General features: G+C 55.8%; 2 protein-coding genes across 2 annotated transcripts in view; both read left to right on the top strand.

Moving 5' to 3' along the window:
• The window catches only part of FIGNL2 (fidgetin like 2), a 28,682-nt gene extending 22,988 nt beyond the window's left edge, over positions 1–5,694 (top strand). Inside the window, exon 2 of the mRNA XM_081126231.1 lies at positions 1,208–5,694. Within this exon, the coding sequence (XP_080982357.1) occupies positions 1,219–3,195 (1,977 nt within the window). The 5' untranslated portion in view covers positions 1,208–1,218 and the 3' untranslated portion in view covers positions 3,196–5,694. The remainder of the gene's footprint in view (positions 1–1,207) is intronic.
• A 2,296-nt stretch (positions 5,695–7,990) lies between these two features.
• On the top strand, positions 7,991–8,960 carry TMDD1 (transmembrane and death domain 1; the record flags this gene model as incomplete). Its single annotated transcript, XM_081126581.1, has 1 exon — positions 7,991–8,960. Exon 1 carries the CDS (start codon positions 8,010–8,012, stop codon positions 8,958–8,960), a length of 951 nt encoding a protein of 316 aa, XP_080982707.1. The 5' UTR covers positions 7,991–8,009.
• Between the last annotated feature and the right edge of the window lie 3,951 nt (positions 8,961–12,911).

The raw sequence follows: 12,911 nt of genomic DNA on the forward strand, positions 1-12,911 counted from the left end.
CATGGGCCCTATTAGTCTTTGAGATTTTAATCCTTGGACAGGCTAACCCATTGGAGTCATGTGCTCAGAGAGTAGTTCCCCAGGCCCATTCTGAATCCTTTGACTAGAGTTTGGCTCATGCTTTGGTGCTGAGGGACAGTGTAAGAAACAGCCATGTAACATTTCTGTGTTTATGGCATGGTTATATAAGAGGACATTATTACATCTCACAGGTTTGCTTCCTGAGGTCCATGAAAAATAAGTCCTGTGATCTCGATGTCAGGAACATTTTGCTTCTCTTGAGTATGGCAGTGTTTTTTACTTTGCAAAGTGAGTTATTTGGTTACTGGGAAGCTAAGATGTGCACTTACCTGCACTGCTGTGAACTAACCTGGCCCCATCTTCTCTGGAATATGATTTATCTATTCTAAATAACCTTTCTGTATTGTGGTGAAACACATTTTGAGAATGAGGCAGGTGGTAACACCTGCCCTGGGCACACAGCCATCGCCTGAGAGTTGGGTCTGGAACCAAGGTACTCTGACTTCATCAGGTAGAGATGAAAAGAAACCAAGTGGAAAGGAAATGTACGCTTCTAGGTCAGTCTCTGGGATTTCCCAAGGACAGTGAGACACTGCCAAAGACATCTACATCCTTCACTTCAGGCCCCAAGGGGGCCCTGGAGTCTCTGGGAAGGCTGAGGTGAACAGGACACTTAGGACTATCAAATTGCTGGGCCACTAGGTTCGTGGCCCTGGGCAGGCTTCTCATCCTTACACAAACCTTAGTGTCTCTTTAGTGCCTACCTAGCACCTGGTAGTGTGCAACAAACAGCTGTTACTGAATGAGCCCCACTTAGGCCTGGTTATTCCCAGGTCTAGAGTGTCTCACTCGTTGCCTGACTCTTCACATTATGTCTGAAAGTCAGGACCATGTGTCCTGGAGGGCAGGGCTGGTGTGGCCTGGACGAAATAATAATCATTGCCTATAAGGTGAAGTTGGAGCCAAACATGTCCCTTCCAGATACCTCTTGTCCTGAGGGAAGTGTTTTCAGATAACTTTAATCCTGGGACAAGAGGGGCAAATCCAGTATGTGCACTTCGTGCTCGAGAAGGTGCCGGAGGGTGGTGGATGCCTGAGAGCCAGCCCGTCGCAAGCTGCAGTCTCAGCGGGTGGGCTAGAGGTCAGCCGGCTCTGAAGGACCTCACTAGCCCCTTCTCTCTTGCAGCTCTGTCGAAGATGCACTGGACACCGGAACACGCCCAGCCTCTCAACCAGTGGCCAGAGCAGCACCTGGACGTCTCCTCCACCACGCCATCACCAGCCCACAAATTGGAGCTGCCCCCTGGGGGTCGCCAGCGCTGCCACTATGCTTGGGCACACGACGACATCTCTGCCCTCACTGCCTCCAACCTCCTCAAGCGCTACGCAGAGAAGTACTCAGGGGTCCTGGACTCGCCCTACGAGCGCCCCACCCTGGGCGGCTACGGCGATGCCGCCTTCCTCAACGGCGCCAAAGGGGACCCCGAGCCCTGGCCGGGGCCAGAGCCACACTACCCCTTGGCCTCACTCCACGAAGGGCTCCCGGGAACCAAGTCGGGCAGTGGGGGCGGCTCCGGGGGCCTCGGGGGCTCCCCGGTTTTAGCCGGGAACCTGCCTGAACCCCTCTACGCCGGCAATGCGTGCGGGGGCCCGTCCGCGGCGCCCGAGTACGCTGCAGGCTACGGCGGGGGATACCTGGCGCCCGGTTACTGCGCGCAGACCGGAGCCGCGCTGCCCCCGCCGCCCCCGGCCGCGCTGCTTCAGCCCCCGCCTCCACCGGGCTACGGCCCCTCCGGGCCTCTGTACAACTACCCCGCGGGGGGCTACGCCGCGCAGCCCGGCTACGGGGCTCTGCCGCCGCCCCCGGCCCCGCCGCCGACCCCCTACCTGCCCTCAGGCCTGGCGGCGCCCACGCCCCTGCCCGCGCCCGCCCCGGCCCGGCCCGCGCCCGCCTCCTACAGCTTTCAGGCGGCCGCTCCCGGCGCGGAAGCCGGGGTGTCGCTGAAGCGCAAGGCCGCTGACGAGGGGGCAGAGGGCCGCTACCGCAAGTACGTCTACGAGCCTACCAAGGCCCCGGCGGCCGACGGCGCCTCCTACCCCGCCGCGGACAACGGCGAGTGTCGAGGCAACGGGTTCCGGGCGAAGCCGCCGGGAGCGGAGGAGGCGTCGGGCAAGTACGCTGGCGGCGTCCCTCTAAAGGTCCTGGGCTCCCCGGTCTACGGCCCGCAACTCGAGTCCTTTGAAAAGTTCGCGGAGCGCGCCCCGGCACCGGCTCCCCGAGGGGGCTTTGCCTTGCCGTCGGAGGAGCCTCCCAAAGGTGTGGACCCGGGGGCCCTGGAGCTGGTGACGAGCAAGATGTTGGACTGCGGGCCGCCGGTGCAGTGGGCAGACGTGGCGGGCCAGGGCCCGCTCAAGGTGGCGCTGGAGGAGGAGCTGGTGTGGCCCCTGCTGAGGCCGCCCGCCTACCCCGGCAGCCCGCGCCCGCCGCGGACCGTGCTGCTCTTCGGGCCGCGGGGCGCCGGCAAGGCGCTGCTGGGACGCTGTCTGGCCACGCAGCTGGGCGCCACGCTGCTGCGCCTGCGCGGAGCCGCGTTGGCCGCGCCGGGCGCCGCCGAGGGCGCGCGCCTTCTGCAGGCGGCCTTCGCGGCTGCGCGCTGTCGCCCGCCCGCCGTGCTCCTCATCAGTGAGCTGGACGCGCTGCTGCCGACCCGGGAGGACGGCACCGCGGGCCCGGGCGCGCTGCAGGCGCCGCTCCTCGCTTGCCTGGACGGCGGCTGCGGCGCGGGGGCCGACAGCGTGCTGGTCGTGGGCACCACCTCGCGGCCCGCGGCTCTGGACGAGGCCACCCGCCGGCGTTTCCCTCTGCGCTTCTATGTGGCGCTGCCCGACGGTACGGCCCGCGGACAGATCCTGCAGCGGGCGCTGGCCCAGCAGGGCTGCGTGCTGAGCGAGCGGGAGCTGGCGGCCCTGGTGCAGGGCACCCAGGGCTTCTCCGGGGGCGAGCTGGGGCAGCTGTGCCAGCAGGCGGCGGCCGGGGCGGGCCTCCCGGGGCTGCAGCGCCCCCTCTCCTACAAGGACTTGGAGGCGGCACTGGCCAAGGTGGGCCCCCGGGCCTCCCCCAAGGACCTGGACTCTTACGTGGAGTGGGACAAAATGTACGGCTTCGGACACTGAGAGCGCCCTGGGGAGGCCGCGGGAGCCGCCACCCCTCCCCACGGCCCTGGGAGGGACGTCTGTAACCCACCGGACTGGGAGGGTGCCGAGTGATGAATGTGGGAGGGAGAAAAGGGGCTGTTGGTGGATTTTTTTTTTTTTTCCGTGGGAAGGAAAATGCTTCTGCTAGGCAGATAGATGCCATATGCGCTGTGTACTCAGGTTTTTTCTATTTATTGTGGACGGGAAGCTCGCCATCTCCGCTCCTGGATGGACAGACCCGGGATGGGCTGACACCTGGGGCCCAAGGAACTCCTGCTCTCTCGCCACAATCCTTTTGTCTCCTCGTTATCTGAATGACTCCTCCCTCTCCCCCCAACTCTCCCGTTTAGCTGCATTCGTCTAGTTTTCTCTCCCTGTCGCATTGTGACTGCCCTGCTAACCGCATCCTGGCCCTGTTTCTCTTTTGCTCCTCTCTCCGTCTGTCACCCTCTGCTCTGTCTCCATCCCTTGCTCTCTAGCCTCTGTGTCTCTTGGTCCTTCCCCCTACCTTCTGTCCCTCTCATTCAAAGACTGCAGGGTCCCTTTGCAGGAGATCTGGAGGTCCAGAGGCTGAGGAGGAGGGGATAGGGAGTTCCCTCCCACCCCATTACCCAGCTGAAACCTTGGGTCTGGGGGGAGGGCAAGCAAAAAACACCCAAAGAAGGGTTTTTTTGTTGTTGATGATTGTTTTTGAGGGGGAAATCCCAGAAATGTAGCTTGTTTAATATTTAGGCCTCTTATTTTTGTAAGATGTGTAGAACTTGCTGTTTTTCTTTTTCTTTTGACAACTCAGGAAGAAACTGACCTCAGAAAGAATGTTAACACTTTGGCTACTCTCCTGTATTTTCCCCACCACCCACCCCACTCCTCAGGGGAGCACATTCTCCCAGAAGACTTAGAAAGTGAGACTTGTGGGGAAGGGGAGAGGAGGACCCAGAACCACACTGAGACCCCTGCTTTTCCTTGGGAGAGAAGCAGAATGTATTTGTAGGGCTTCCTCCCCAGTCCAAGGTTGTAGGCAGGGGTGTTGGGGAGTGGGTTGTGGGATTAGAGCAGGTAGATCTTGCTCCCTTTCTGCTGCTCTTCCAACTGGGCCCCACTCTAAGCGTAGTATTTTCTGTTAAGGGTTAACCAGGCTTGGGATGCCCACTTCCTGCCCCTGACCCAGAGTAGTCTGAGAGGGCCCAAATGGGTAAGTGACGTAGGCAAAAAGTCTCCAGAGAGGTCATCTCACCTGGGCATTGCCCAGGCAGAGGTCTTCTATAACTTAGGTTAAGGGGATTCCCTCTGGAGGGAAAGTTTGGCCGCAAGTCTGGTTGGGCACAAAACTGACTACAGACTCAACCTTCCCTGTCTGCTAGGAGGCTCTGAGGAGGGTTGAGTACGTGGGAAAGTGTTCCTCTCATTCTCCTAGGGTCCTAGGTCTTGAGGGCAGGGAGTGTGAAAGGGGCAGGCTGTTTTTCCGAACATTGGGGGTCTGTTCTCAGCCGTACCCATACTTTCCACCAGAAGCCCAGACTTCGTGGGCTTTCTTCTGAGAACCGTATTCCTCCTCTTCGCACCAACTTCCCTTGATGGGCTTCAGCAGTGTGATACCTCCCCTTCAGGGAGCCCATTTCACAACTCTGACCTTTGGTCCAAAGTTGTGGGGAACAAGCCCTCGTCCCTAACCTCTTTTCTCTCCCACCCAACCTCCCTCTGTGTTCCCTGCCTACCTTTATAGCTACTACAGTCTCTGTACCACCTCCCACTCCCAGCTGGAAGAGTGTCCAGGGGGAACATTTCAGGTGCCAAGGTGCTGAGGGCCTGTACTGTACTGGTCTAGCAGTGTTAACAGGAAAGCTGCTCTGTGTTTTCCCCCTTGGTCTCTTTCTGGCCTTCCTCTCCTTGGAGCTGGCTCTTTGCAGGAATTTGATGCCTCAGAAGCAGTGGGGTGGGCTGCAGGGTCTTGGCTGTGAAAGGCCCTTGGAGTGAGGAGTGAGGTTCTCTCAGGTGTGTGTATGTATATTGTGGGGGAGGGCATCAGGGAAGTGGGGTTGGGATCCCTTCCCTTCAAGAGGCAGGCAGCTCTGGGAGTTGGGGTGGGGGAGCTTACTGATTGAGACCCAGCACCTCCTCTACTGGCCTTGGGGAACTTTGCACAAGGAGACATCCCCCAGTCTACTAGCACCTACCTCATGGGCGCTGGGGCAGGTAGGGAAGGGCAGGTCCAGCTCTGGCAATGTTGGGGGGGCATACCAAAGAATCCAGGGGCAGGGGTTGGGAGAGGGCAGACTCAGCAAGCTGGCCCTCTCCTTCCTCTGCCCAGATTGGGGTTGGGGTCCTCTCCTCCAGCTGTAACCATTTCTACCTCATTTTGCTGCGTATTGTACATGGACGTATTTATCTCCTGTCTGATGATGCTCTGCAGTTGTGGTCTGTCTACCTCAGAAGAGACTGTATTTTAAAAGAAAGTATTACACAGTATTAAAGTGATGCCATGTGGTTTCCAGAGGATTTCTTGGGGGTAGCAGGGTGTGGGGAGCCCTCTGGGTATGCATGGGCACCCAGGTCCATCAGTGCCATTGGTGGGACACTGTGGGTGTTTTATTCCTTGAGCAAAACATTGTGAAACCCCTGTTATTCAGTCTAGCACAAGAGGTGCCCAACAGGTGCTGAGCCCTGAGGCTCAGGTGAAAGGCCACACTCTCAGGCTCTGAGAAGCGCTGTATTGGGAAGGCCCTCATGCAATTCTGAGCTCTCAGAGGCTCAGAATGGGGCCTGACTCATTGTATCCCCAGAGCTCTGAAGTATGAGGAGTAAAGAAAGGCTCCCATGTTTGTGGAATGAGTGAGTGAATGAGTAAGTGAATGCATGGAGGAAAGGGGACAGAAGAGGAAGGTTCACCCACAACCTGGACAGCAGCCCTTGATGGCTACAGTGATTATACTTGTATTCCATTCTTGGATGGAGGGAAAGGGCAGAGAGCAGGGTGTGGATACAACCAAGTTCTGGTCTTTAAGGTCACAGGATTCCTTTTCTGCCACCATTTGTCAATCCCCAAACTATCTTTGACAACTTATCATAAACTGGGAGACTGATAAAAGTAGGAAGGAGCATCTTGCTGTAAAAGCTCTGTGGAGATAGCCATGAGAGGTTTAGACTCACAGCTTCCTGAGGTCCTTGACAAATGCTCTAAAATTACTGCAAATGCACCAGAGTGCAAGGGGAGTACTGCACCCAGGGCTCCAGGCTTAATATGTACACCAGGCTTTCAGGAGGCAAAGCAAACAGTTTCCCCTCAGAAACATCTGAAGGTGTGCCTGGACATGGGGCTTCCAGGGCATTGCCCCAGGGTTCAGCGACCCCAACTCTCCTTGGGGCCATGGGTGTCCCCTTTCCTCTCTAGTTGGTGTATTTTACACCTACTCTGTGCAGACACTGTGTGGTACTGAGAATATAGAAATAATTAAGCACAGCCACTGTTCTGGAGCTCACAATACAGGGTAGGGAGAGCTGAAAACTGGAAAATTTGAAAATACATCTGCATAAAGCTGCTTGAGGAGGGACCATGTCAAAATTTTTATTCTCACATCTGGCACAATATTTGGTACATAGAAGACACTGGATAAATCTTTGAATTAATTTCCAGATAAGTGTCTTGATGTAGGAGGCACAGTCTATCTCAAGAATGCCCAGAAAAGACCCTGACTCGTGGTGGTGGTGGGGTTTCAGAAAAACTTCATGGTCAGGAAGGGGCACAGCATACAGAGCTATGGAGGCTGGCAGCTGCACCATACATGTGATTTGTTCTAAGAGCATAAGGTGAGGGCGGGAGTTGGGGGAAGTGAGGCTGGAGGAATTGCTGGGATGGAACCACTGCACCATGAGGACCTTCCATGCCCTGTGAAGAGCTGAGGCTCCAGGATGAACCTAGTGTGTGTGTGGGTGAGTGGGATCCGACTGATTTGAAAGTTAAGAATTCACACACTGATTCAAGAAATCTTTACTAAATACCCACTAGTTGCTATGGGGACAATAGATGGACTTTACTGTCTAATGGGGGAGACAATAAAAAGGCAGAGCTGTGGGACTAGATAGAATGGAGTCAGGGAGGGCTTTCCAGAAAAGACCTGTGAGCTGAGTGACCCAGGCAGAAACAAAGAGTGCAGGTCAAGATCCAAAGGAGGGCCAGAGCCAAGCTTGCTTGGGGAATGGAAACAAGTTCAGCGAGTGGGGCCCAGTGTGTGTGTGGAGGGAGGTGGGGACTGGAGGAGCCTACCTTACCCAGGCAAGAGAGGGTGAGGGTTTGGATGCCCATATGGGAGGATGGGAAATGACAGCCTATAAATATTTAGTATTTAGCTGGTAAGAGAATTTAGGTATTGATTGGGTATCAGACATAATGGAGAGCTAGGGGTCTAGGCTTCTGGTGGATGAGGAGGGGCAGTAAATGGGTTAGAAGGGATACTGGAGACTTGCTGAATTTTTGGCATTAGTGGGACAAGCAGGCTGCTAGCCGCCGCTGCGGGTCTCAGGGGAACTGGGTCCCACCCACCCAGGGGTACTGGGAAAGCCCAATACCCGGGTTCTGTGAGACCCTCCTCCATTTCTGTGCTGGGAGATGATCCTCCAGCCAGTCGCGTGTACTGGAGGCCCCTTTCCACGTGCCTGGGTGCTGGGCTCCTCGCCCCAGTCGCTGAGGGTGGGCAGCCCGCTCTGTCCCATCATCCCTGGGGGGTAGCGCCCCGCCCCCACCCGTGGGCATTCGGAGCCCCTCCCCCACGGCCGCGGGGTTCGCCTCACCGCGGGCGATGGCGGCGCAGGCTCCAGGCGGGGCCCTAGGCCTGGCGCTGGCGCTCTGCGGCTGGGCGCTGGTTCCGGCGGGGGCCTTGGACGCCATGGGTCCTCACACAGCCGTTCGTCTGGCGGAGCTGCTGACCCCGGAGGAGTGCAGCCATTTCCAGTCGCTCCTGAGGGCGCGGGACCCGGACGTCCAGGCCGAGCTGGCCAGGCTGTCTGAGGATCGGCTGGCCCGGGTGGAAAAGCCCAGGCTCACGCCGGGGTCGCTGGGCCGGCGGCGGCGGCGGGAAGTTACCGACGACTGCCGGGAGAAGCTGTCGGTGTGGCTGAGAGCCCAGGCCCTTACCCTGCCCTGGGACCGAGTGGCCCGCGCCCTGCGGCGCTGCGGCCGCCCCGACGTGGCCCGGGAGCTGGGCAAGAACCTCCACCAGCAGGCGACGCTGCAGCTGCGCAAGTTCGGGCAGAGATACGAGCCCTTCCGCGCGCCCGCATTTCCCGCCCCGGCCCCCGCCCCGGCCCCGGCCCCGGCCCCCGCCCCCGCCCCCGCCCCCGCCCCGGGCCCGGCCCTGCGCTCCCGCCGCGCCCCGGTCTCGGAGCTCAACTGGGACGAGCTGGAGCTGATCGTGGAGCGACTGCCTCAGGCACCGTACGAGCGCAGCCCCCTGGGCTGGGCCGGGCCGCTGGCGCTCGGCTTCTTCGCCGGCTTTGTGGGGTCACTGGGCGCCGGGGCGCTGCTCACCCTGCTCATCCTGTGGATCACGGGCGGCGATGGCGATGGGGTGCAGCCCTGCAGCCCCGGCCCGCCCGCCACTGCCCGGCTCAGGCCAGCCGAGGCGCACGGCCCGTGGGAGGCACAGCCGCTCTTGACTGAAGAGCAGCTCGCGTCTCCCGGGGCCTGGGCCCATTCGGCCTGGGCTGCCCATGGGCCAGATCCTCCCTCACCCCAGTGCCCCCGGCTGTAAAGTGGGCACAATCCTGGCGGAGTGTTACCTTTGACGTATTATAAAAAAAGTTACAAAACACGCAAAGGAGGGAGCAATCGGTTTGTTAGTTCGTTGGAAGGGCCGGCACAGCCAGGGGCCCTGTAAATAGGAGGAAAGCCTGGGTGCCAGTCTACCAGCAGGGTAGGAGGCAGGCCCTCCCAATTCTTGTCAGCTTTAATTCCTTATTTCGAAATTATTCTTCCACTACGAGCTACCACTTACTGAGCACTGTGTGCCAGGTCCTATGCTAAGCAGTTACATATATTATTTGACCTAATTTTCAAAACCCAAGACAGAAGGTATTATCTCCATTACACATAAGGAAACTCTGGTTAGGCGCTCCTAAACCGCATCTGCTTAGTGGCATAGTTAGGTTTTTGAACCCAGAGCTGCTTGCGCTGCCAGTATTAGCTCCAGAGAAAATGATCCGTGAGCAGTAAAGGAGCTTGGGAAGCATAACGGGACCAGAACAAAATGCTGGCTCTGTTTATTCCGAGGCTCTGCTGGAGTGTGTAGGGGGTGCTACAGCTAGAGGTGCGCCCACTTCCAGGGGCTGCTGCCTCCAAGCTTCTCTCCCCACTCTGGCAAGGCCTCCTGAAGGTCCACCAGAGCCCCAAACCTTTCCCACCCACCTGAATGGCTGGGGCACTGACAGCCCATCCAAGGACCTGAGCCTGGGTGAGCCCTCACACAGACTCTGCTCAGACTAGGTCCCCTGTCCCAGGGGAAGGCAAGAGAACAGCTGTGGGGTCCTGCTGGGTGGGAGCGCTTGACTTCCCATCCACCCTTGGCTAAGGGGCTTTGGCGTGAGAGCAATGACAGAATGACAGGCCAGTCCAAGAGGAGAGTTGAAAACAAGATCGACGTAACCCTTTATTGCAAATTCTAAAGTAAAAAGATGTACAGTACAAAGTAAAATTGAAATTTCAGACTATAAACTTCCAATCCACTTATACATTCTCATTTCTCAAGCATTTCTGCCATTTCCGTGTAAACGGAACAGGGAACAAGTCGAGGTGGTGAGGGAAGGAGATACAGCAAGGGGAAACAATTGTCTAGAATAATCACAAACCCTAGAAGCAAGTGAAAGGAAAGATATTTTCTCGACCTGCTGTCCTGGTGATGAGAAGCGGGGGGTGGTTGGAGCAGTGCAGTTTAAAATGGCTCTCAGAATAGCAGCATTTATGATACCATTTTATCTTCCTGAAGTCCAAGTAATACTTTGCCCTTCCCTAGTGCCTTTGCCTCTGTATCTCAAAACACTTTACACAACATTTAGTTAAAGCCTCACAACACCCCTGTGAGGTAGGTCAGTATTATTATCCCCATTTTACAGATGGGGAAACTGAGGCACAGAGAGGTTAAGTGACTTGCCCAAGGCCACACAGCGAGCCAGCGGTCGAGCTGGGAATAGAACACAGGAGTTCTGTCCCTTTTCTGGAACCACTGGACCCCGCTCCCCTTTACCTATATACATTCTTCACACACACACACATGTGCACACCCGCCCACCCCACCCCACTTAGCCTCTATGTACAGCAAACAGCAGTGGGGGGCAAGGGTAGGGGGTGCCTCAGGAACGTTTCAATGGAGGAAATCTTGGTAATCTTAAAAAGGGAATCCAAGAAAGCATAGAGCTGAGCAGCAACGCAGACTCTGTGCAAACCTTGGGCCCCTCCCAACCCAGATTTCCTCTTCTCTCCTGATGTCCCCCCTGGCTGGCTAGTTGCAGCCAATTCTTTAGGAGGTGGGAGTACCTGAAATGAACGAAGCTTTTTGCAAAACTTTGGGCAACATCTAAGAAAAGAAAGAGGCATCGTTACAGAAGATGCCCAGGACTCAAGTCACAAAGTCACAACCCATGGCAATCTCACCTCCACAGTAGGCCTGGAGGCTGGGGACCGGGGAGGACGGGGACTGACCTACCAGCCATTTCTCTCCAGAGTGGAGCTTCTGGAGCAGACTAGAGTGGGCACTTCAGAATCCTCCTGAGAGTTTTCCTGGACCAGGAGACATGGCCTAGAGAGGGATGTCCCCAAAGCAGGGCAGGGTGAGGGAAGGGGAGGGGTGCCCCTCACCCCTGTACAAATGTGAACAAGACCAGTTCTAGTCTGCTGGTTTATCTGTGGGGTGATGGAGGGCGGGGCCTAGCATTAGCTTGCAGAGTGGAGGCTGCTGGGCATCGCGCACGCCTGAGCTTTGGAGCATTGGGATAGATGTTTTTCACATACTGGTGAAAAAGGCAGAAGGCAGGCCAGCCCAGCTGGGTTGGCTGATATCATCTCTGGGGGCTCTGCCAGGTGAACTGGTGAGGAAGGGGTTTCATGGGCCTTTAACACCAGTCCAGGAGGGGGAGGAATGCCACATGCAATGGGTGAATGCCCGGGGGGTGAGTGGGTGGCGGTGTCAGGACCTTGCTTTCCTCTCCAATCTCTACCCAGCCAGAACTTTGCCAGAGACCCTGATCTCCCTCCCATTCCCCTCCTTTTCCCAAATGTGCTAAGGTCCCAATTCCCAGACCCCTCCCAGGACTCAAGAATTGGGATAGTCAAGCAACAAACACACACCAAGACAGGCTTCCCTTGTACAGTAAAAAGGGTCATTTTTATTTTGTTTCCTTTTTGGCTTATAGTAGTTACGTACGCTTTGTCACGTCTCATTTAGAGCAGTGCTGGCCTCCATGCATTCACTAATACACTAATCTTCACTATTGGCCTTTTACAAGTTTACATTGGTTGCGGCGGAAAATAAAAGAACTCTGGGGACTGTCCTTCCAGGGGCTTTGACTGGGAGTTTCCGTTTACCTTTCCCAGGTCAGCTTCTAGTGCCGTGAGAGGCCCATTTGGCAAGGAGCGGGCGTCGGTCATGCTGACTCCTGGGCTTTCCCGCTCTGGCCCTCTGCTTTAAACTGTGGTCTCCTCATCCTCAGCAACGAGGAGGTTAAGGAAAGAGGGAAAAGTGATTTTCACATAAACCAGCAACTGTGTCAGCTGCTGCTCAGTGGCTTTGGCTCTGCATTTTAAATTAATAGCATCACACGTCTTTTTGCTTTTTGTCCTTATTTTAAACGTGGATTGTGGAGTATAAATACTGCACCAAGGACCTGGCTACAAAAAATAAATATTTATATTATATTTATATATCTATATATATATATATGTGCAGTGATACTGTGGCTGCTGCTGCTTTTTGATTGGCTTCGTTAATATTTGGCAAAGCGTTGCCACTGACCCACTTGGTGAAGACGTACAGAGACATCGTCGCGGATTCTTTCAGTTCAATGCCTGTTAACTGCAGGTGTAAACTGCTGGTGATGGTGTCATTACTACCAAGGTGTGGAGCAGGGCGGGTGAGTGAGTGAGCGAGCCAGCGGGTGGGTGGACGGAGGGGAGGGAAAAGGCGGGAAAGTTTGAGGAAAAAAAAAAAAAAAGTGAAATTTCAAACAGAGTGGAGGTGGCTTCTTTCCTATGAAGCTGGCCGATGGGTGTCAGATACCAAGGCCCGTGTGTGTGTGTGTGTGTGTGTGTGTGTGTGTGTGTGTGTGTGTGTGAGGAGATAGCCTGCTGGGCTGGGGTCGGGGTCTGGGGACCAGGAAAAAGTCAGATCTCAGGAAAACCTCATTAATATGCTCTAGTAGCTCAATGACATCATTAGCATGAGCACTTGGGGTAGCGAGTAGGATCTTATAGCTCTGTTGCCCATCTCAAACCTAAGGACAATTATGAAGTTTAGCCAAATCTTGCATAGACGTGGTTAGAATTTATTGCACATTGGAACAAAAATATATATTTGTGTTGTTTTGGAAAAGACCATTAGCAATAAAAAATTTTTTGTCTGTCTGTCTGGTTTGGGGATGTACATTGGCTGACAGCATCTAAGAAGAAAGAAAAGTATAAAAAATAAAAATAACATGACAATGGCATAAGCCAG

This window comes from Miniopterus schreibersii (genome assembly GCF_964146895.1).
Source record: "Miniopterus schreibersii genome assembly, chromosome: 2".
Taxonomy (NCBI): Eukaryota; Metazoa; Chordata; class Mammalia; order Chiroptera; family Miniopteridae; genus Miniopterus; species Miniopterus schreibersii.